Source organism: Saccostrea cucullata, unplaced genomic scaffold (genome assembly GCF_032062105.1).
Source record: "Saccostrea cucullata isolate Sc308-1 unplaced genomic scaffold, CSIRO_AGI_Scuc_v1 ctg300, whole genome shotgun sequence".
Classification (NCBI taxonomy): Eukaryota; Metazoa; Mollusca; class Bivalvia; order Ostreida; family Ostreidae; genus Saccostrea; species Saccostrea cuccullata.
The window spans coordinates 138429-164434 of NW_026928669.1; the positions used below are offsets into that span (position 1 = coordinate 138429).

Consider the following 26006-nt stretch of genomic DNA (forward strand, 5'->3'; position numbering starts at 1 on the left):
TCAAACAAACTTAAAATGATGTCATATGCATTGGCGAAATTGCTTTGCTGGGTTTTTAAATCTATTCAAAAATAATTACGCTTTTGTTCAAATTCGATTTTTTTAATGTTCATTTTAATATACGTCTCGTAATGAAAAAAAAGGATTTATTGGCTTAATATATTGTTGAAACACGTTTTATGATTAAATTTTACTTCAATTATTCTCAGAGAAACGAGTGCCTGTGTTATAACAAAGACTTTCTCTATTAAATTTTCGGTAGTGATTTCACATATAACATCGCTTTATATCACCCTGAATGCAGACTTTTAAACACGCCTTACAAAATTTTTCATCGATGTAAGATTGAATATTGAACACGGCTCTTTCTATTCGCCGTATCTCAACCTTATACGGAACGCTTCGTTATCGCGCTTTTGGTAAATATTCTGTTTCTGTCGAGGTGAAGGAAATATATTGATATCGTTTCAGACCTCAAACAAACATTTTGGGGGTTGTAATTGAAAGCAATACAAAAGACAGACAATGTGCATTTTGGAATTGACAAAAATTCAAAAGGGGTACGTCTTTGTTAAAAGGGGGCTTCTCATTTCAGTGAATTTCTGAAGGTTTATGTCAAACGTCGTTTAACACGAATCGGAAATCTCATTCAATCTGTGTTTTCCCTTGTACACAACCCCGTTGTGAAGGAGAGAGATAGAGGAAAACAAACTTATACCCGTATGAGGCGGAACTTGGGAGTTTACAATATTTGTGTTGGATGTTGGAACTTATCTGGAAATGAAGGATGCCAAATAGATTTTTGAAAACAGAGATTTATTAGCTTTAAAAAGTAAGTACATGCATATGAAAATGAAAATTATTTCCATCCATATTAAAAAATGCTTAAAAATTTGTACTTAGAATTAGAAAAGTTTTAAATCGGTTACTGATAATTTCAGCTTAAAAAATTTCAAGGTAAAGTAGTTGAATTGAAGTGTAAATACTATTAAGCAGATTCTACTTAGAAATAATCAGTAAAATGACAAAGATAAAGTCAAGCAATTGTGGTTCATCATATTTTTTAACATTGTATAACTGGCACATAGTAAGGGGGGGGGACTCACTGTTGAAAATAGCCTGCCCCCTTTTCTCTTTGGCATAGTAAGTTGAATTTTTTTTAAATACAATTGAGTTATAAGAGAATGTGAAGATGAATTGACGATATTTGGAAGCGAAAATCGGAACCTAACACCACCACGAAATAGGATTTTTTGGCATATATTTTTTATGCTTGTCAAGGTTTTACAAGATGACTTTTTTCCCTGGCTGTCCCCTTTCAAAAACTATAATTACGTGCCTGTATAATTGGCAGTATTACATTCAAAGTAGTTTCTGTGGGAATATAAATTTGAAATTGTTTTTATATACTTAAAAGAATACATTCAGCCTTCTTCGAGCAAAGATCCATAAAGAAAATTGATTTAAAAGGGCGTGCTACTTTTTATAGCACCATATAAAAATTATCTGCACCCTTAGAGGGATTAGTGACATTAAATAAACTGATTTAAAATGCCAGTTATTAATAAACACAAGGAGGTAATAAATCAAAATAAACACTAGCTACCTGACTTGATACAATTTACAATGCACAAAAAAGAACGCGGTATCTCAATGCATAAAATGGACATGCATAGCCATGGGTATATTGGCCACACCCCAGACTTCACTAGAAAAATGCCCAATGCTTATGCAATATGTCAAGTATATCAATAACACTACCACACTCTTTTTTATGACCGTGTTCTTTGTAAACTTAGCGCATATATACCAAAAATTGATTAAAAATCGAGGCAGACCTACCCCCCTGCTGTGCTCTCAAACACTTATTGTTTCAAGATGCATATTCATTTCCTTTATTAAGTTTTTATCCCAACCTTGAATCTCTTCTGTTTTTTAATAACCTGCTTAGGATAAATATCACGATATGTGACTACAAGGACAATCTTTATACTCAACAAAACAACACGACAGGGACATTTTTTTAATTGAAGAGAAAGAAGAAAAATTGCTTAATAAAACTTTCATTATAGATTTTTTATCCCTGCTACCCACTGATTTAAGCACCCTTTAAGTGTTTGACTGCTTTGGCGAATTAACCTCCAAAGCCAGTTGATGCACAAATGTTTACCATTTGAGCCCTGGCTAAACATTCAGTCGACTATTCCTAGGCTTAAAAGTATTGAATATCCGTGGCCATTAAATCTCACAGTAGATGTTTAATTAAGACGCTCTCTCTTTTTCAGTGTGATACCGAGATTTTTAGAAGGCAAATATAATCTGTAATGAACATTCTGTAAATAATCCGGTACAGAAAGTTAGTGATAAATCAGTTATCGATAAAAAGGCACATCAAAACATTAGAAGCGTCCCATTGAAATTTTATATTTTTACACAAATTTCTATGATGTTGATTTTACATCCGTGTTTTCCTCCTCAAAAAAGTGGAAACGTTTTAAATTTTATCCACAATTAGACAAGTTTATCGCGCAGAAATCTCGAGTAAGTGTACTTTTGCTTTTAACACATTGAATTAAAGGATACATTAACATTCAACAAATTAAGTAGAATTTGACTTATATAAACGAAATGATTGTGATTTAAAATGAAATAGCAATGTATAATGTTTTTATGTCTTTAGAGAAAGTATCAACAACAACAGTAAAGTCGAAACATTGAAATCTAAGTTATAACATGGCGTAAACCTGGTGGCAAACACTGTCAAAGATGGGCTGCGGTGGTTCCAAGGATGACGTCAACGCGCAGGCCCAGGGAAAAGGAAAGGCCGCGGGGGGCAGAAAGTCGACCGTCAAAAACCAACAGGTGAGGGAAACTGAGCATTGTCAACACTCAAAAATAAATAAAATGACAAATAATTAAGACAAGCAAATTCAAAGAATTGTGGTCCCCCGCTTTCGGTGTCTTTTTGGGTGAGATGTCATTTTTTATGACAATAATATGAAATCGTAAGTCATTTTATAAATTATCACTGAACTCCGAGGTCAAGGTCAAAGGGTTAACGTTCTTGGTATCCAATGAAAAGTCTTCTCAAAAGGATTACATATGTGAAGTATGAAAGCCCTAGCCCTTACCATTCAAAAGTTATGGTCAAGGTTAACGTTTTTCATAAGTACAAAAAATCTCCAAGGTCAAGGTCAAAAGGTCAAGGTTATTGGTATGAAATGAAAGGTCTTGCCACAAAAAATACATATGTGAAATATGAAAGTCCTGGATCTACTGTTCAAAGGTTGTGGCCAAGGTCAAAGTTTTTGAAAAGTAGGTCAAACTCCAAGGTCAAGGTCCAAGGGGCAAAGTTCTTGGTATTCAATGAAAGTTCTTATCACAAGAATTATATATATGATGTATGAAAGCCCTAGCCCTTACCATTCAAAAGTTATGGTCAATGTTAAAGTTTATTCATAAGTACGGAAATCTCCAAGGTCAAGGTCAAAGGTCAAAGTTGTTGGTATCCAATAAAAAGTCTTGCTACAAAGAATACATATGTGAAATATGAAAGTCCTAGTACCTACCATTCAAAAGTTATAGCCAAAGTAAAAGTTTGGAATTTTTGTGTAAAAGTGGGTCAAACTCCAGGGTCAAGGTCAAAAGGTCAAATTTGGTGGTACCCAAAGAAAGGTCTTATTACAAGGAATACACATATGAAATATGAAAGTCATAGCTCCACTAAATCAAAAGTTATGGGCAAGGTTAAAGTTTTTGTACGGCGGACAGAATACGGAAGACCATCATTATCGCTTTCGCGAAAGCGGGGGACAAAAATGATTAATCTATTTAAAATAATGAATGAAAAGAAGAAAAAATCGGTGACGTTGAATATTTTACTAGGGCGAACTGTACTTTATTTCAACGGTAACAGGGGGGGGGGGGATAATACCACGGCTTTTGAAGTTTTTCCCCCGCTTGATGCAATCATGAATAAGAGTTGGATTGAAATACCGTCATTCCAACATATATGATATTATGACATGCCTTAAAGCAATGACGCAGGATTTTACCATATCTTTAATAGATTTAACTGAAGTATTCTGCCATTTTTACGATAATTCGGTGCGTTATTTGCATTTTATGGAGCTCTATTTTATTGATTTTTCGCTTGATCGCAGAAATATACATCTTAAATAGACTAAATAGCTGGAATAAAGACCATTTATCGATTTGAAGGGACTAAATTTGGGAATAACGAGTGTATAGAATTTTTTTAAGAGACGGCAAATCCTTTGATCCGAATCAAGAACCGCATTTAATACTCTTTTTCTTTCATTTCTGTATCTATAGAGAAAGTGAGACCATTACAACCGTTTCATAACTATTTTTTAAGAATGTTATAGCTGAAAAAATTAACTCTTTTGAAGTGTAATTTCGTATTTCAAATTTAAATGGCATTGTCTTTGTTTTTTTCTCTTTTTTAAACTGAATTCAGTTAATGATTCTTGGTAGCTTTTCAATGTATAATGACCAACCCAGTTTACGTATTACTCGTATTAATTACTATATTAAAAGTCTAAAACTTAACAAAAAAATCACCATATATAAAATCATATACATGTTGTTTATTTGTACAATGCATATTCCAAAAGCCACTTGATTACGATATAAAGTAACTATTTATTACCATTCACCTTATGGGTGTGTTTTCAGCAACAAGATTTCAGTGCTATAGCTGAAACTGATGACGTCACTTCCACAAAGCGGAAATCCAAATCTGTGACCAAACTAGATAGTCAAAATGAGGTATCAGATAGGTGGCAGGACTTTCCCTTGTTATTTATCAGAATGACAATATCATTTTTTTTTCTATTTCACTTGAATCTTCTGACAAACTACTAAACTGTAACAATATGGATCATTTTCAACTGGTTTACAAAAATGGAACTTTTCTCTTGCTCGTAATATGTTCCGAACACTTCTTTGCATATTTTCCCCTCAAAAAAGTATTAATACTCTGTATTTCATTCTGTTTACATAATTCTCGTGTAATCAACTTTAATTCTTTTTCCACTTGAAAGTCTTTTCCTTTTATTGACTATAAATCATCGAGCTCTGTATGCACGGTGTATATAATACAAACTCTTTAGTGGCGTTGTTAGGTGGATCACCTTCATGATTTATTTATTTACGTAACTAGAAATAAAATCTGTATGTTAAAAAAAATTGCTTCCTATAATGATATTTTATTAGTTTAATCATAATGAAATGACTTTTGGAACCTTTTACAAATGCTTGTCGAATCAAAGGAAAAAAGCTTTGAAACATAGAAGCAAAAACCATGACTTATGGAAATGTATTATCCTTTCTCTTTAAAGCAAATAATTTAAACAAAAGAATTCTTTATTGACAGGGAAATAAAGGTGGGAAGGGGAAAGTTAAAGAAGTAAGAGAACCAGTCAACGAAAAAGGTTACAAGGTGAGAGGTCGTAATTGTAGGTTACGTATTACATGTATATTTCTTTCTTTATTCCAAATCTCGTATTGTAGATATTTTTAATAGGTGTTTATTAATTAGCTGGAAATGTGTAGCTCTATTAGTTTTATTCTCCAATTGTATTAATTGTATTCAACCTTACGTCGTCAATATGAATTGTTAAAACTGATGATCACCCGAAGAGAAAAAAATTTGAATTCTTTAAGTAGTATGTTATCAATAAAATAGACATATCTCAACAATAGCACTGATAAAAATATCACTGTATTTAGTATGCATTTATCTCAACGACTCTAAACGGCTTAAAGAAGAAAAGTAAATATCTTAGAGAAAATTCAAACAGAGCTATGTAAACACATGTCTGATCTGTTTAAGGATTGAGGGATCGTTGTTAGTAACTTTTATGTTTTAAAAATATGATGTAGATGTAGTTAGGCAATGGAAATGCTAATTAGTTTGGCTCGTGATAACAAAAAAAGTATGGATACGATCCAAGTCTATTAATAAATCAACAAAAAAATTAAAATATATTTCTCTCTAGAATTGAGCATGTTAACTTTAACCTTTATTAAAAATTCAAAGCGAAAATAACAATGAACATTATTCCATTTCACTAGGGAAAACCACAGAAAGAAATAGGATACCTGGTAACGTTGAGTTTCCTTGGTAACGTTGATATATTTCCATGGTTACGTCTTACCCTACCGCATATAACTGTCGCATAGTTTGGTTTTATAACAAAGAGTGGCATTTGATAACTTAAAAGTAGAAATTACTTCTACAGGTCTATGTATCAAACTGATCTTTCTCTCTTTAGAATCTTTATGTTACTTTATTTTCTTATCAGTATTTCTTTGTAGATAAAGATTGCTTGTATATATTTTGGGCACTTCTGGTCTGTAACTTATAATCAAGTATGATTCTATGAACTGTTTAAGTCTAAACACTGTACTGACACGAAAAGGAAAGCCAAAGCGTTAACACAGATACAACCAGTCAAGTTCATGGTTTACAGTGATTCTACCAGACAAGACTAAACAATTAATAATGACACAAGAAGACAACACTAAACATTTAACAATGACACAATCAGAAGAGACACAACAGTTAAAACTATGGAAATGACTCTTGATCATAAAACCGCTTCGATATGTGTGAAAAGGCATGCGTCTAACTGATGGAGACAATAGTCGCGAATATTTGGAAAACTTATAGTCGGATAAATGTCAAACAAAAAAGATACTATTTTAAACTTCAATTCCTCGAGTAAATGTTGGCTGCATAAAATATAAATTGAAGTTAGACAAATGCATCACCTGTATTCAAAAATGTATTAAATTTTCAGTTTTAGAATATAAAACACGAATTGTGCAGAGAACGTTTTTATCCGAGAAGTAAAATTCGGTATTCTAAAAAAAGGGACCTCTCGTTTTTTCGATAGTAAATGATAAGCAACTTTATATATAAAATATGAAAAACATATATATTTTTACAGATTCACTTTATGGAAGTAATATATTATGTATCTCGTAATTTATAAAGGGAAAGAACATTCTGATTAACAATCTTTTCCATGTTTAGAAAACTTTTGATTGTGAATAACTACTCCCACCACAATCCCCATATACCAACACTTAAACTTATATGTATAGAGCAGCCCGGTCCTCCGGGCTGCAATAACACATTCGACAAACTTATACAGTAAACAGTGAGAAAATCGACAAGACCTTCATAGTTATCGATGACACAACCAGACAAGACTAAACAGTTACCAGCGACACAACTAGACAGACCTTCATAGTTAACAGTGACACAATCAGAAAAGACTAAACAGTTAACAGTGAACAACCAGACAAGATTACATGTAAACAGCAAATGGTGACAAATCCAGACGAAGTTTTTACAGTTAACAGTGACACAATCAGACTAAATTATTTAAGGACAAAATCAAAGAAATCAACCGTTAACAGTAACACAACTATACAAAACCTTAAAGACAACAGTGGCACAACCAGAAAAGACTAAACAGTTAATAATGGCACAACCAGACAATTTAACAGTGACATAACCACACAGAACTGACCTTCATAGTTAACATTGGTACAATCAAACAAGATTAAACAGTTAACAGTGATACAACCAGATAAAACTACCGAGTTAACAGTGACACAAGCAGACAAGACTACACAGTTAAAAGTGACACAAGACAAAACGAAACTGATAACAGTGACACAACCAGACAAAACGAAACTGATAACAGTGACACAACCAGACAAAACGAAACTGATAACAGTGACACAACCAGAAAAAATAAAACTGATAACAGTGACACAACCAGAAAAAAACTAAACAGTTAACAGTGACACAACCAGTCAAAATTAAACAGTTAACAGTGACACAACCAGACAAAATGAAACTAATAACAGTGACACAACCAGATATTGTTACCCAACATAATTTCATTATTGATAACAAAACCAAAGAAAAAACGCCATAAAACTATTTTGATTTGGACATCATTATTTATGTCTCAAACGCTTCTCATTTGCGACTTCTAATTTCTGACTTACTGGTACTTTGCTATAAAAGGGGGTATACTTTTCTACAAACTTTACTATATTGTTTTCTAATTTGTAGAATGAAATTTGCAGCAAAATTAAATTCAACTTTTTTAGATTAAGTACATACACAAGCACATTTTTTAATTCAAATTATTTTCACATTCACATAATTATATATTGCTTTGAAAATTAAGGTCACCCTAGTCACCTTATAAACTAGTACTGTTTATGTGCCGTTCGTAAAGTGATGTGTGTAAACCGGGAATATTTTTTCTTCTCTAAAAAGAATGATTTCGTGTGTGTGTGGGGGGGGGGTGTATAGCCCCCTTAGACTACTTAGAAGCCTATGAGTAAGGGTAGAATACCCGTAATAGTCTCCCAATCCTCCTGAGTCCTGTAAAAGTGGGAACCACAGGTAAAAATTAAACCAAATCCCCAACATATCCCCCTAGTTCTCAACTTTTAGAGTAACAAAGCATAATTTGATAACTCAGCACCACAAAAAAAAATCAAAACACCAGCCCATTCAAATTTCAAATAGAGAAATAAAACTCAAAGTGTAAGGGCAAAACTGTTAAGTAGCTGCTAATATATTTGTGTCTTTTTGCGCTAAATATGCTAGGCTTGTCTGTAACCAAATAAGTATACATGTACTAAAATAAGTTTGCAGAGAAATATTATACCTGTATTAGATTGATACAATATTTGGAATAATATTAGTAGTAATACATAAAGCATACTTCATTATTTAGAAACGAATCCGAGAACAGTTGAGACAGGCTGCTACAAACTCGGACATCGAGGAGCTGGAACATGCAATAGATTTGTTCGAGAAGAATAAATTGGAGGACAATGGCGACTACACTGACGCCATAGAGAGGCTCAAATTTTTATACCTTAGAAAAGGTAACCTTGCGTAAACGCAGAATGATTACTAAATTTGCATAATAGGGATTAGCGCTTCCAAATACTCATTTTTATAGGCATTCTTTGACAATTTAATCTTTCCCAAATTTTGGCAAAATATATTTTCGAGTTTATCACAACCCACTACAAGACTAACTGTACTAGTATCTTAATAAATCTTGATCAGTAATTTAGTTTATATTTTTCTTACACAGAACTTCGTGATGCAATTTTACGACGTCATCCAGGTATTTTGGACAAGGCAATCGAAAGAGTGGAAGCCTCGGAATACGTATCCGAGTTGAGTCAACCTCTTGATACTGCTAAAAGGCTGCGCGAGCATTTGAAGGAACTTGATCAGTATCGCCATGACATCCTCGAAATGGACCAATCAACGATCTCAGAGATACGAAGCTATCATCATCCGCCAGATGGCGTTCATGAGGTCATGATGGGAACGTATATGTTACTTGGTTATGACGAGGAAAAACTAAGGGTATGAATGAGGTATTTTTGAATCCATTTTTGAAATAAGGGATGATTTGACTTTTAAAATATTGCTGGATATTGCAAATTACTAGGGATGGGTATCGCCAAACATTTCGTATCGCGATATATCACGATTTTTTCCCACAATATCACGATAATATCATGATATTTTTAAAAGAAGTTTTTACAATGATTTTATAGGAAAAGTCATTATTTTTCTAAAAAATATGCTTGAAAAACAAAATTTTACTTTCTGAATTTATAAAATCAATTATGTTTGGACGGTAAGACGCCATTCTTTTCACTTTTTACAACATTTTTTACACTTTCTGTAATTGTAATTTGAAAGATTGAACAATTAAATGAATAATTTCTGGACTTTATAATATGTACCTAAAGACCGGTATTTAGGTCTCCGTATCACGATACGTATCACGCAACAAAAAATCGCGATATACCGGTATACCGATAAAATCGCACATCCCTACAAATTACAACCAGGTCACTATCTCACTTGCCTGAATAATTACACACATCAATATATCAGAAATTGAGAAAAGATATTAATTAATACATAAATGAATACTTTTTGAAATAATGATTAATCAGAGGAGTTTTTTTTCATGAAAAATTGAATAAACGTTGCGCCTCGGGAAAAAGGCTTTCTCTTGAAATGGAATTTTGCAGTTGCACGCAGTGATATGCTTCATCTATATACTAATGATTTTTTTTCTATTAGGACTGGACTGATGTGCAATGCCTCCTAGGTCGATATGGAAAAGAAAGTCTCATAAGGGAGGTTCGAAACGCAGATACCATCAATATAAATTCCAAAACAAGCCAAAGAGTTCTAAAGATGCAGTCTAAATTTACACTAGAACAAATTCGGGGCGTCAGTAATGGAGCAGCGACATTCTATGTTTGGGTATGCTTTGTTTTTGTTTGTTTGTTTATTTGTTTGCCATTTAATTTTTATTTTGAAGTAACTTCAAAACAAAGGTCATATAAATTGTTTGAAATTTTAAAAAATTCTTATGGAGGGACTGAAAATCAATTGCAATACGTCAAATGAAAAATAAGGACAAAATTGTTCAATTATCTGTATTTTTCGGTGAAGAGCATCATTTCAATTCCGGCGTCGATATCAAGGATTGTTGCAAACATTGATGCAAACAATCAAAATGAATATTTCGTAGATTTAATAGGAAAAAATTGATTTTTGCTGTGTCAAAGTTGTAGGAACACTATTTGTTTGACGTGCAACAATACTGTTTTTCAAGAGTTTTAATTAATTGTAAAACAGTTTGTTGCTTATATTAAATAATGAACGGTAATTAAACAAATACAAGAGAAAAAAGAGAAATTAAAGCTTTTGGTTTTCATTCTTCCAGCTCTGTAGTACTAATGGGAAATAGCGATGTTTTTTGATGTCGTGAAATCAATATTGATATCACTCTGATTTTTTCCCCATAAAAATATGTACTAATATGGCGATCTTTTTAAAATTAGAATATCAATATGGCAAATCTTTTATTTAGACTATCAATAGGGCTGTTTTTATTATTTGTAAAACTAGAATACCATGTAACAACTCTATCATTATAATATCAATATGGTGATTTTTCTGTATTAGAATACCAATATGGCGAATAAATCTGACAAAGATAGACAACAAGAGCAGCAGCCTAGTCAAACTCCGACACCGGGCAAACAGAGCGGCAAATCAACGCCTGCGCAGAAAGACAACAAACAAGCAAAGCCCAACTCAAACAAAGCTCAACCTAACGTAAAAGACAAAAATCAACCTCCTCCTAATGCAAAGGATAAAAATCAACAACAGCCTAAGGCAAAAGATAAAAATCAACCACAGCCTAAGGCAAAGGATAAAAACCAAGCTAATACTAATCCAAAAGATAAAAATCAATCACAACCCAAAGCTAACAATCCGGCACCGGCGAATGCTAAGGACAAAAATCCGGCACAACCTAATTCTCATCTAAAGGATAAAAATCAATCCCAGCCCAAGGCAGGGGACAAAAATCAGCCTAATTCTGATCCAAAAAATAAAAACCCAGCGCAGCCTAATGCAAAGGACAAAAACCAACCACAGTTAAAGGCCGTGGACAAAAATCAACCCAATTCAAATTTAAAGGATAAAAACACGTCACAGTCTAATGCAAAGGACAAAAACCAACCCCAGACAATTACAAAGGACAAAAATCAACCCAATGCTAACTCGAAGGATAAAAACCCGACACAGCCTAATCCAAAAGACAAAAACCCACAGCCAAAGGCGGTAGATAAAAATCAGTCAAATCCTAACCCAAAGGACAAAAATCCGGTGCAGCCTGATGCAAAGAATAAAAACCAAGTCACGCCTAAAGCACCTAATCCCAACGATAATAAGCAGGCTGATGCAAAGAAAAATTCTACTAAAGCTAATGATATAAATCAAGTTCAAAAGAACTCAAAACCCCAGGTCAATTCAAATTCACAAGTTCAGTCGAAACCACAAAACAATACTTCTAAACCAAAAGCAGACCCCCAGCAAAGCACAACAGACAGGAAAAAGACCAAGGGATGATAGAACGAGTGTTTTGTCCTAGATTAAAAGGGACTGTGGGAACTAGATAAAAGATAGGAATGCTTTAGTGACTTTACAGTGATTGGTTCATGTATTTTCATAGTCATGCATTTGTTAGAAAAAAGAATTTTTGGGGCTTTTTGATGGGTGATTATCTTTTTCACGCAAGTAGAAGCTCCACCTTTGGAGACGGTTTACCTCTTGTACCACAGAAAAATATATTTCGCTTCTGATGGAAATTTCAAAAAGGGTTCAACGCACCAATTAATATAGCTATTGAGAAGGAAACGGGAATTCTTGATTTCTCACTGAAAGATTTTGCATAGAAAAACTTGCAGAAATGGGACAGCGGAAGTAAATGAAATTTGCTTGAAAGTCACTTTGAAGTCTTCTATTGCTGCAATGACATCATACACGCGGATATTCTAGTAACCAATGACGCCAATTTACAAATACTCTATTCTCTTGCTTACAGGAACTAAGCCTTTAAATGTCTGTGATATTCTGTACATAGCACTTATAATTTATGATTTATATTTTCGACATGATATGCATGTATTTAGATATATATGTCTATTGAACAGTTAATTAAATACAATTAATAATTTGAGTTCATTTTTTTTCTTTCAAAAACTGTATAGATAAAGGTGGAGAACTTTAAAAATTTAAATTAGCAAACGAATGCTTAAGTCTTTGTATCAATTTTTAATTCTGTGAGCAAAATTGATTGATAGCATGTGTTTGGTTTATATCATCTATATTTAAAAAAATAGAAATCAATTATATTTCTTAGTTTTCCGATGGTACGACACCATACACACACGAAGTCAATAATGCACAGATTAAGTAAATTCACTTAGCATCATTTTTTCCCTAAAATTTTATTAATATCTTCAGGTATTTGGTAGTTTAACGAATTAAAAAATGTTTTACATAAATCGATATTTTGATGTTAAAAGAATAATATGTGTATATTCGTATTACGATACCAAAGACCTATCAAAAATCTGTTTTTAGATAATATATTAATTTTGCAATTAAAGGTTCAGATCGTTTACATGTAAATTGAAGTGAAATGTCCTATTCAATAGCATTTGAGAAAATGCATGTTCCGAATATACATGTATATCATATTCAAACAAATATGTAGTTGTATTTTATATATTCAACCCATTTTTTCTTAAAAGCAGTGATTTTTTATGTTGTTTCGAAGACTGTTCTCTTACATGAGTAGTGTTTGATCCGCTCCTTCTTGGCCATAATTCGATTGACCACTCCGGACAATAGGAACGAGGGCAGTCAACCGAATCGTCACCGGGCTGAATTGTCTTCACGTGTGTAAAGTCTTCATTTTACCGCCTTCCTCAGTCATGTACAGGGCGGCCATGGCGAAAGAAGCGGAGAAAATGAAAATAACTAGCGAAGTTGAAGAAGAAAATCACTTCAAAACATGGGAAGAATTGGAAGAGATTCCTGTCGTAGATAGCACTCTCCAACTGTACGAAAAAACTAAGCAAATATGCACTGCGACGGAAATGGGATTCACTGCTCTGGAATGGGGCTGGAATTTTCTGGCAGAAAGTTTGCATCTTAAAAGATTGGCTGGTGAGTACATTTCCGGTGTACTTCTCTTAAGAAAGTACATTTTGTTGTTTTGTCTATTTTTACAGTAAATTATAGCAAACTAGAAATTTGTAAAAGATGAAACTCGGTCAAAATCATTACAATATAATTGAATTATATTTATTTATGTATTATATTTATTCATCAAAACTAATTACTTACATGTATGCACCATCATGAAAATAGCCGGGGCTTACAGAGTTTGCCATATCCGTCTTCCTCCAAACCTCTGTATATGTTGAGTTAAGAGTTGTGTGTATCAAACTTTCTATGCTGAGAGATACTAATGTAAGCTATTCAACTGCATCAGCATTTTGACCTTGACCTTTCATTTGACCTTGTCCTCATTTTTCTTAAATTAATGTTTAGCTCAGTTTTAAGGAAACTACTAGTATTCAAGATTGTGTAAACAAACTTCATACGCTGATACATTGTGATTTAAAGGTACTTGGACACAGATTTGAAGTTATTATTTTCTCTATAATATTACGACTTATATATTTTAATAGCATTTCACACAAAAATTAATTAAAAATCTTGAAAAGATATTGAAATTTCAAATTTTTCGGGTTTGTATTGACATATCCTTGCACTCTCACAAATTTAATATATCCTTAGGAAAAGTAGCAATCTCGTTTTGTATAAATGAAAAATATTACTACTATAATCCAGAAAATTCAGAATAGGATTCGAAAGCAAAACAAACACACAATATATTGTCAGTCCGTGCAGTGTGTAAGCAGACTGTGACTTGAACGCATATTTAAATATAAACAATAACAGAACAGCCCTGTACAAAAACTGTGTACATACAAATGTAACACGAGTGTGTATTTTAATTAGAAACTTGTGAAGGTGTTTTGTTTTCTAACATTTCTACTCTGAATAAAATTATTTTTTCTGGATTTAAGTTTTAATGTTTCTCATTAATACAAACAAGATTGCCACTTTTTCCAAGGATTAAGAATAAAGTTAAAATTTGTGAAATGAAATAAGATTTTTAATTAATTTTTGTGTGAAATGCTATTAAAATATATAATTCGTGATATTATACAGAAAAAATGAGAAAATATTAACTTCAAATCTGTGTCCAAGTACCTTTAAGCTATTAAAATGCATCAACATTTTGGAACCTAGCTTGACCTTTCCTTTGACTTTGACCTCATTTTAATTAAAGCGTTTAACTTGGTAACTGATTGTCTAACAAGAATTCTTTTTAAGACTCAGTTAATCATACAATGTACCTATACATCAATGTTTAAAACATCCTTACTGCTGGTGTTCGACAAAGAAGTAATAAATGTTACATCAACATACATTTCTATATTGAAGGCTCCAATATTGATGTAGTGGTTGGAGAAAAAATAGCCGACTTGAAAGATTCATACCCACTGCTTCAGAAAAGATGAAAAATTCTTATTTAAAAATAAAATTATTTGAAGAAGACAATCCTTGAGAATGAATTTTTTTTTTACAGATAATACGAAAAACACGACAGAGATCAATGAGATACGTAAAGAAGAAAACCCGCTCGGCTTTCAATAACTTTCTGGGAAAATCCCTGCTAGTTGGACTCGACTTCATGCTTTGGATGACGGAAGGTCCCATGCAGTTTCTGGAACCCAGATCCACTACTACAACCTCAGAGAAACATGTACAGACATCGCCTATCTCTAAAGAATCCGGCAGAGGTGAACTGGAGGAGAAAAGTAAGGGGAAAATCTGGATTGACAAGGTTTGTAAATTTTATATTTACAACGTTTAACAAAACAAAAGAATGCTTAACTGTAACCAAACCAAACCTCAAATGGATTTGTTGACTCAACTGAACACGAATTTCAAGACCAACGACATGCGATATTGCATTATTCCGGACCTATGAAAATATTTGTTCAGAACTCACAACTCTCTCTTCTCTCTCATGTTATTGTGAAACATTAGGATTTATTGTTGAACATGGTGATAATATTTAAAATCAATTGTGTGTTTGTTTTACAATTCTCCGTATTCGTAACATTTAATAATATCTCATCATCTTCTTATGTCAACAGATTTCAGATGAAGAGAAGAGTATATTGGAATTGATCAGAAGATTTCTGCTGTTTCCATTGTCCGTTTTTGTAAGTTTTAGCCTCGGAGAAAATTAAAAGACATGCCTGTGCACTTAGCTTTAAAGCCAATTATAACTGTTGCACTACACGATATTTGTATTTTATATCACAATTAGATTTGTTTCCTGAAAGAAACAAAGAGCGCACGGTTTTAAAGCAACCAGCAGTGCTTTAATACTTTCAAAACGATTAGAAAAGCTTTGTTACTCCGCAGAAAGGTTGTGAAATCAAAATCCCAGTCTCAGTTGTAATATCTCTACGAAAAAGAAATGCAATTGTTGAAATTCACTCATATATCTTTAAATAATTTAATTTTATTTGTATTCTCGCCTCTCATTGGTTGATTATCTGGTTTGGTATGGGGACACACCCCCTTGACGACCAGCTTAATCATCATATCCATGCAATCCCCTCATTTCCAGTCCTCGGAATCCATGGAAAATTCCAGATTTAATAAATGTACCTTCAACTTTAATCTTACCTCATGTAAACAAACATCATGGCTGCTAGATCTATGAATCAGTCATTACCTCCCCTCGCTTCAAATCACTTCCGTTACTACGGTTGTGTAAATTTGAACTTATAAAAAGCAACACAATTTTACATCAAAAGTTGTTTAATTATTTTAAAATTAAATTATAAGGAATGACTTTAATTCTTGGCCATATTATGTAATATCTTTTTTATAATCCGCTTCGCGGATTATAAAAAAGAAATGCAATTGTTGAAATTCACTCAAAAACCCTGACATGCTGACTGCAATGCAATTAATATAACAATATGTGCACATATTTTCAAAAGGTATCTCCAAAAAAGCGGCTCCCTCCTTCTTCCTTTTGGGGTAATGTGAAGAACGCCACCTTCCGGTTGTTTGGGATCCCGACGAGTCACGTGAAACAGACAGACATTAGGAGGTTTCTCACTTGCAGCAAACACAGTAAGTGTACAATATCTTTAAGCATATGAAAGTGGAATGCAGGCATATATGACACGTTTTTTTTTTCAAATGAGGGATGGAAACAAAAGACGATAGTCAAAAAGGTGCATAATCTTTTAGAAAAAAATGTGGAGGGAGGTCCCCTAGACAATTTGTCCTCCCAGGTTCCATAGATGTACTGTAACCCAAACTGTAGCTATAGTGTGTGGCAATCTAGTCTTCTACAAATATAGTTCTAATGGTGACGGCATTTTTATGAGCTATTTGGATGGAATCATTGGGTTTGCTGACATTGCCAAAGACGTCCCAATTTCTTGTTTTTTCCCATTCAATTGTCTTTCATTTCTAGGATATAACACTTAGTACATACCTATTCGAAATACATGTACATGTACCTGTAAATGTTTCCAGAATCACTGAACGAGTGCTCTCTGCTGACCTGTGAACAGAAGAAGAGGAAGCATCCGGACATGTCCGACGATTCCGAGGACGACTTGGCCAATCTGGATCTGGATAACTACCTGTCTGAGGAGGATCCAGATTACGAGGTACATATATTTACCATTGTAATTACCCTGTAGGGAGCCTCTTTTACGAAGAAGAGATGCATACAAGTACATTTTACACGCAAGATGAAGCTTTAAAATTTTAATGTATTGAGATAGCATGAAATCCCCTTCTCTCAATGCTTTTTTTTCTGTAGCCCACAGACGAAGACAGTTCAGATGAGACGATTGACTCCGAGGAAGAGGTGTCAGAGGGGGAACTGGAAGTGGATACTGCTAAAGAGGGGGGATTCAAGATGCTCAAGGAGAAAACCACCAAGGATATATCAGAGGGCAAAATACAGATGCCCCAAGACAAATCTGACCTGAACAAGGTAGGTGTTCATCAAAAAGACCACCCTCCCATACAGAGAAGTCTTCTGTCAATTATTCAACATTCTTAGCATTATTTTGTGTTATTGGCCCATTCTGTCCGTCAATTTTAAGAGTATCTTAATAGAGACTGTTTTTAAAAGAAAGTCTTTACTGCAAAAAAGTGGTGTTTGTATTGGACACTTTGCAATTTTTTAATACTACTACATGCTTGTGACCATTGACGCGTCTTTATGAAAATGTCTTTTATTTCAGAACTTTGATGAAAAGCAGGGTGAAAAAACATCCGATTTGAAGAAAACAGACAGTAATAAAACTGATAAATCAGTAAGTATGATTATAGCAGATGTAATGATCTCAGTATTGCTGGAATCTGACTTTAGGGTTAAAGCTAACGGCAATGACAATTGCGTTTTATTGTTTTCTTGCAGAATCATTAGGACAATTTGATTTTCAATTTGTGCAGGTGTTGAAGCCATCGTTTGAAATTACAGAAACTGATACATCAATATCGAAGACAAAGGAGAAAACAGATCCAGTACCTCAAACAAAACCAGTGGATGAAAGTCCTAAACCAGCTCAAAAAATCGCCATCGCTTCTGTGGCTCCTATGCAACCGGAAAAATTACCTCAGCGCCCTCCCTCAACGTCAAGCACGCCACCGCAACAAATAATGTCACCACATGGAAACAAGAAAAATAAACATGGAAAATTTGGAGGAGCCCCCAAAACCATCTCGTCTCCCAGCTGTCATAACATTAAACAACACAGTTGCAAACCACAAGAGAACAAAGAAAATGTCGAAATTACAGCTTCCAAAGAACTCTCTAATAAAGGAGGTGGAAAAAACGTATCCTTTGCTAAGGTGACACAGGAGCCAATGAAAATCCATAATGCTCTCATTAAAGAGTCTGAAGGCAAAGAAAAAACACTAGCACCTAATAATTGAGTTACTGGTGAGCCAAAAAACTTGATTCTAATGCATATTGTGCATCAGTTTCTCTTTAAAAACACGAACACCTTGTTTGCAAATGTTCTACATTTGTTTCTAAGCATGTATAATACGTTCCTATATTTATTGCTCTATTATGGAATTGTTGTGTGTAATAAATTCTGACTAGTACTTGTTTTGCATCAACTGCAAAATTGAAAAATCATTCTTTTAAAAATGCAAGGAATATTTGGATATGTCTGTGTGAAAAATTAATTGTATTCGACTGTTCATAAATGAGCATTTGCAATCATAAACATTTCAGATTTTCCTGTTTATATGAAAGGGGAAAAAATAACAGACACCAGGTAAATATGAGACAAATACAGAAATCCTTATTATTTAGGACAGGATGATAATGTGTTTGTATACGAGCTGTTGCCTAAGAATGACATCTTTCCATCAGACTCTTATCCATGTGGATGCACCTATGGTTTTAAGAGAATTTAAAATATTCAGAAATCATTTTCAAGGAATGATAAAAGTTGAACCATTCTCCATTTTGATTTTAACTATAGTTTCGTTATCATACTATTACATTTCTTATGTGATCTAGGAGGTGCAATTCTAAGAAAATACCGGGTTTTTTTTTGGCATTACTGCGGTTAGAAATTTACATTTATAATTACACCTGATGATTAAAAACGATTAAAATATGCAACAAAACAACGACCTTTATTTCAAACTAAAATCCATATTTAACATTGACTAGATTTTGCAGCTGCTTAATTATGTATACTTCTTTAATATCAATTATACATCAACAAAAGGTTAATGAAGTAACAAACCCTGTACATTCAACAATTAGTTTCACAGCTTTTGAATACAGTGAATAATCATAGAGAAAGGCAATATAAACTGTTCCAGCAGATGATTTTAAAACATCTAATCAGTTTAATTAAACTTTAAGTAGTTTAAAGCCGCTTTATACTTATTGTTGATTTCTCAAACACAAAAAAAAAAATAACTTTACAATTCACAGTAATATTCCTTATTCGTGACATCAGACTTTTCTTCCATTCATTAAACCATGGAGGAAACGGTCAAAATCGGTACGGAAAAGTAAATGTTGCTGTTTCATTTAGGAATTATGGGCGATATCACTCCGAATTCAGTAAAGCAACAATTATGCTTTTCGAATATTTCGTGGTGCTAAAAACACATGTATAGATGTGTTCATTACAATTGAAATATATTTTGCGAATTGCAAATGATATGAAACTGCATGGTCCTAAACCTGCATGGTCCTAAACCTTTGAATTTTTCCCCCTTTTCAAGGAAGGTTAATGGAACAGCATTTTTTTCTCTAAAGCATTTGTTATTCGGGATATACATGTACATACAGTTCACATATAATAGAATTTTTTGTGTTTACTTGGTGAATATCGGTGGACGATTTCTCAAATTCATGTTCATTTCATGCCAATTTTTAGATGTAATGAACGTTGACAAAACAACACTGAACATTGAAAAGAATATGTAACACGATGTTTCTTTCAAACAAATAACAAGATGTTTTTGGAATCAGAGTCTTCTGAACTTTGTAATTCTGTCAGGCGTGACCTCACCCACGTAAATACTGGAACCATCGGGGGAGACAGCTACGTCATGGGGCATCTGAAAACCCTACAATAGGGAGTGATAAAAATGTCATAGCATCATTCGGATCACACTGGTCCCTTTCCGTAACCGAAAACTATATTTCACGGAAATGACCGGAAAATTACGATTAAATTTCGTAAATCTCCAAGTCTTTCGAAATTAATGAGAATGAACAAAAAATATCGATTTTGAAAAGACAAGAATTGAGGGGAAAAAAAGTTTACCAATCCTGCAGGGGACCATTTTTCAACAATATTTCCTGAGAGTTCTAAAGTGAAACCGACCACTTCGGAGACACGGTAGTCTTGGCCATTTACAGCATAGATCACATCCACTGTAAAATAACGTTATTTGCATTATTTATGTTGTAAATAAATTAAACTACATTATAGATTAATTCATTTACAGCATAAATCACACAATCTTTTGACACAAATAAAAAATAAATTATTAAAATTCCGTAATGCACTGCTTTAAATTAAACTACATGTAATTCTACATACTTAACATAAGACAAACAGTATCATCTAGTATTAAAAAAAAAACCAGAATAACCATCCACTGTTTAAATAAACAAAGTTAATTAAACCTTATGTCTAATCTAAAATTTCCAAATGAGAGGTTGACACAAATAAAAAATAAATGATTTATTTCAATAATAAAGAGTAATAGATAAGGGGTTGGGTATTAAACTTTCTAAGCTACTTACAGTTTGGATCATAGGAAATGGCGAATACTTTTCCGAATTCTCTGTGGTTTATACTGGATACAAACTGACCCGTCTCATTGGCATTCTTTAGACCAGCACAGAAACACTGAATCCTTAAAATAAAGAATTTAAAGTTCCCCACTTCTTCTTTAAACATACAGAACCGTACCTCTAGTTGAGAAAATTAAGTGACTTTTCTGTCTGTCCGAATTTTCTCTACCAGAGAGCAGTTCTGAAGCCACCGACGGAGGTAGACCATGCTTACTACATGTACCAATGAGATGATTGCAGTATACTTATAGGAAAATAACTTATACAAAGACTTACTTTGAATATAATCTGAAAATTAAAATTGTCCATTTTTACCTTCCATGTTCTCTGTCAGCCACACAGATCGTGTCACGTGACTCTATAAGGGTCACGCTGTGTGGAATAAAGAAATCTTCGTTTCCAGCAGAACTTACTGGTCCTAAAATGTTAACATTACTTTTAAAATAAACATGTACATGCATGTGCATTTGATTGTGCAGGTTTCAACATTCATGATGAAGAACATTCAAAAGCATTTTTACAATACAAGAAAGAAATTTTATTGATGGTTCAAAACGGTTCGAATACTATATAAAACTTTTCCAAACTAATAAATAAATATGGTATATACTTCAAATATTTTCTTTTAATACCGTTTCACCGTTTTTCTTTGTGCTTGAATCAAAGGTCAAACTTCATGTTTGTCTTTTTATAAGTTTTTTATTGTTAAGTTTGAATTACGTATTTCCTTTTACCTTCAAACATTCTACCCCACTGATGCAACAACTTCCCTTCTCTATTAAACTTCATGATTCGACCATTGCAATATCTGTCAAAGGAGAAAAAAGTAATATAGCTATCTTGATAATTAAAAAAAATATATAATCACCAATCGTTAAATTGACAAAATTATTTCTAACATACCCATCTGAAACAAAGAAGTCGCCATTGGAAGCTACGGCAACATCGGTGGGCTTACAGAAGTGTGTGTCGTCATTTCCGGGTGTAAGACGAACACCTAGAGTTAAATTTGGTTCCTGGGAACCTTTTGGAATTTTCATGACCTACAAAAATTATTTTAATCACTAACTAATATTTTTCTGGTGAATTTAATTTAAGAAGTAAAAAGCGGGCGGAGAAAACTTAGAAATTTTACCTGGTGCAAACCAACATCTGTGACCCAGATATTTCCCTCTTTATCTATAGTCAGTCCATGAGGCATATAAAATCTTTAAAAAGCAACAAAATATTTTTAAAAAATCTTTGAAAAATACATTTGTACGAAATACGTACAGATCTAGTGAAATTCAAAAGTTGGAATCGTACTCAAACTTACTTTCCGGCGCCAAAACTCTCAATACCATGTCCTGTGATGGAATCCACTCTGACCAAAGTATTCTCTTTAATGGATCCACGTCCTTCAGGGTCGACAAATCTGTTGTTTAGGTCGAAAGAACTGCAAAGATGTATAAAATTATATGTGATTTTTTTTTTAATTGGGGTAGATAAATCCTGATTTTTAGCAAAAAGAAGTTACATAAACAACTCTAATTCGCAATTTCTCGCATGGCCTTTCCAACACTAGCGAAAAAACAACCTTGAGATTGTGCAAAATCATCGTATATTGTTGAAGCGAATAAAGAGCTGTTCCGAGATGATGCGATTGGACAAATAGGTATGAATTAGATGTTATATTACCTCCGTTTAAAACAAATAGACGTATTTGGCATCCTTTTATTCTTACTTGTAATTCCATTGTCTGCTTCCTCTGTGAAAAATTAATACTTCGTTATTACTGTCAACTGCTACGCCGCCTACTTGACCCACTTTGACGTCATGTCCGGGCCAGTGAGGGACCATTTCCGGTACTGGAAACACACTTCTTTGATCGTAGATCTCATCAAATAAAGCACCATCCTGTGTAAAAATGTAATACTTGGGGTAACATCACGTAGATTTGAAAAGTGTCATCTTGGTTTTCAGAAACGATCGTGCATTTTGGAATGTAAAAACAGATTGTAGCTTAATTTTTATACAAAATAATTTCATTAGTAAAATAAGTTTCACTTTTCTTTTTGTCACAAAGCGAACAAATAATTTAAATACTTAATTCTTTAAAATTGCAAGAAAATCTTCTTTTCTTAATTAAGGTCGTTAGACTAGATCTCTTCAGAATTCACTACCATGAGAAGAAAGACATTTTTCAAAGGTCAGAGTACCAACCCGTGTAAAGTTCTACTATAAATCATCTCATTTCTTAACCTACTGAAAGTCGGGTTCATTAGCAAACCGCAACATTTGGAGAAAGATGGTATTTTTGTTTTTTAATACAAACACTGAGAAAAGTATAACTTATATCAAGTTGTAAATATTGAGTTCTATTTTACTTTATATAAAGGTAAAATGTTCACAAACAAATATAAATAAAAAAAAGTCATTATTCCTTACTTAAAGAAACGTGTGTGTGTGGGGGGGGGGGGGGTAAGCCGAAAGCCAAGCTGTATACCTACATAACGACTGATAAAAAAAAAATCGATAAATATTTTCTTAAAAAATACACTTAAAAAGAATTGTGTGTCTATATATTACATTACCATTTGCATATAAAATTGATAATATCTGAATTCAGTTAATAAGGGGGGTGATCCAAAAGTAATGTCACAGTTTTCATATCTTTTATATTTGGCGTCATATTATCAAATATAATAAACGAAAAGCTGCACATATATACATCTGATTCAAATTTAAACTTTCATTTATATGTATATACATGTAATCCGGTATTTTAATCATATTGAATTGAAATTTTCAGTTGTGATTTGAAATAAATTTAGCCTCCATCATTTTATAATTTTGTGTTTTACATCAACTTGTGGCAATTTTACTGAAGCTGTGAAATTACTTTTGGATCAACCCTTGTAATGTAACGAAATTGATCTTGATTAACACGTCAGTGAGTAATAGTGAATATAGAGGGTCTAACCTAAAAACAACTCTTTCAGCCATGAAATTCAAGTATTATTTTGCATGAATTTAATGTAATAAATCAATTTTCCTAGACTCCATTATATATTTTGAAAATGATTTTAAAATATTTTAAATGTCAGAATTTTTTTGGAGAATCTCATTAAATTTCAAATTTATCTATTTCATATCTAATGCATTAAAAACCCTATCACGTACGAGACAACAGGCAGGAATTGTCCACTATCGACATATCGATTTTAAAAATAAAGTTAAGAACAAAATCTTAAAATAATTACATGTACATAAAACAAAAGACATTTTCAGAAAACTTTTAATTCAACCTGTTACATGTACTGTTTGAAATTATTGACGTAAGGCCCCAAGTATTGACTAAAGAGATCATACGCTGTAGTTGAATACTTAGTAATTGATACGGCACACATATTGATCTATTTGTACATTTTCATATTATTTGAAACTTGAAACAGGAAATAACTGTATAATAAAAGTAGATCAAAGGCAGATAAAAAATAAATTCTATGTATATGTTAATGTATTCGGTCTACATTTACATGTTTATACTATTTTAGTCAGTCACTCTTTCAATCCCTCAAAATTCCACACACGAAATATAACATAACAAGATAAGATTCATGTTAACATGAATTTATATTTATTAAACAAACTCTTCAAATGGAAAAATATATTTAAAATATGTTAACTTACATCAAATAATCTTGGCAGATCAGCTACGTCAATTTTTCCATATTTTGTAGCTCGTCCATAAACAGATAAAACCAAAATATTGGCCACAGCCAAACATCCAACAATGGCCGCGGCCATGATTGTTTCTTATCGTCTGGTAAATTATACGTCAGCGCTAGGATCACATTGTCAATTAGGTTATGTTTTTGTCACCGAGGAGGATTTGTTTTTACTAAGAGAAAGGCCTTAAACAAGATGGAGGAATAATTAATGCTGTACTGAAGAAAAAAATCAATAATTTGTGTAGGAAGGACTCTACGGACAAAACCGTGCTGAAATCAATATTGGAAAAGCTATAGCGGAATGCATGATGAAATAGAATTGATGCCAAGATGTCTGTTTCTGTCAACCATTATAAATCGATTTAACATGATTGAATATCAGTCTTAATAAATATATAGAGAGGCTACAAATTTCTCCATTTTAATTGATTCTGTATTTAAAATATCCAAATATGGAAGTGCTATTTTGCCGAATACATTCACAGACTATATATTTTTTTCTAAACACGCTTGACAGTTAGGTTTCCTTAATAAACTTAACCTATTTAAGCACCTAATTTGTTAGGCATAGGAATATTAATTAATTAACTTATTTATTTTTAGACATAAAATAATATGACGTCAGGTTCCTTTTGCATAATTACCACGTACATGCACAGGTAAATTGTACTTGCGTGCACTCTTTTATATACACATATCAAATAACATTTCTAATGCTAGATCTATTACATGCACTTTTTGTGCACACTCTGAAAAAAAACAAACAAACAAACAAAAAAACAAGCCCTTCCCTTCATACATGTATGTCCACAATGAAAAATCATAAAACTTTTTAAAAATCGATGATTTGTAACATTTAATACGGAAAGGAGTTCTCAAATGTAGAATCTCTCCTTGCCACATAAAGTTTGCCATTAGAGTAATTTATTACGGTACAATGCAGTGCATGTATTTATTACCATCTTGTCATGTTAGCCGTTTACCCCCTCCGGCTATACAGTTTAGTCTTTGTAAGCTTCTATAAAAAAATTATCTACATGTATATATATAAACTGTACTTTACCATATGCACAAGTTATTTGTTTATTAATTTCAGATTTCTTCATGCTCTGTTTGATAACATGTATGAACATGAAGTCTCCTTAGAAATTATTTCTTCGAAATTATTACTTTCAGATTTATGGGCGGGGATCCAACAATCAAATAGTTCTAACCTCTACTCCCTTTCAATTCAACAGCATCTTAATTTCTGATATTCTATTCTAATTTGATATACCGGTAAATCAGATCCGCAAGGAAGCAATATCAGTTTTAGGGGATGGGGATGGGGCCGAAATTTCTTGATCCCCCCCCCCCCCCCCCCAAAAAA

The 26006-nt window shown here is 33.0% G+C and overlaps 2 protein-coding genes and 1 pseudogene across 3 annotated transcripts; 2 read left to right on the plus strand and 1 right to left on the minus strand.

The window, feature by feature from the left end:
• The first annotated feature begins 385 nt into the window (after positions 1 to 385).
• Positions 386 to 12612, plus strand: LOC134278346 (protein PF3D7_1417600-like). 2 transcript variants are annotated; one of them, XM_062760669.1, is made up of 8 exons: positions 386 to 832; positions 2681 to 2862; positions 5399 to 5464; positions 6100 to 6129; positions 8796 to 8949; positions 9165 to 9445; positions 10178 to 10363; positions 11072 to 12612. In XM_062760669.1, the coding sequence occupies exons 2-8, from the start codon at positions 2767 to 2769 to the stop codon at positions 12020 to 12022; spliced, it is 1764 nt and encodes a 587-aa protein (XP_062616653.1). In that variant the 5' UTR covers positions 386 to 832; positions 2681 to 2766; the 3' UTR covers positions 12023 to 12612. The 2 variants fall into 2 exon arrangements, with proteins under 2 accessions (XP_062616653.1, XP_062616654.1); XM_062760670.1 differs by lacking the exon at positions 6100 to 6129.
• Positions 12613 to 13346: 734 nt separating this feature from the next.
• LOC134278350 (uncharacterized) lies at positions 13347 to 18821 on the plus strand (annotated as a pseudogene).
• A 395-nt stretch (positions 18822 to 19216) lies between these two features.
• LOC134278347 (peptidyl-glycine alpha-amidating monooxygenase B-like) lies at positions 19217 to 24835 on the minus strand. The gene is made up of 10 exons (XM_062760671.1): positions 24597 to 24835; positions 22648 to 22820; positions 22240 to 22359; positions 22060 to 22132; positions 21828 to 21967; positions 21659 to 21732; positions 21240 to 21342; positions 20874 to 20986; positions 20389 to 20498; positions 19217 to 20188 (listed from the first exon to the last, which is right to left on the minus strand). The coding sequence occupies exons 1-10, from the start codon at positions 24711 to 24713 to the stop codon at positions 20087 to 20089; spliced, it is 1125 nt and encodes a 374-aa protein (XP_062616655.1). The 5' UTR covers positions 24714 to 24835; the 3' UTR covers positions 19217 to 20086.
• Positions 24836 to 26006: the final 1171 nt, after the last annotated feature.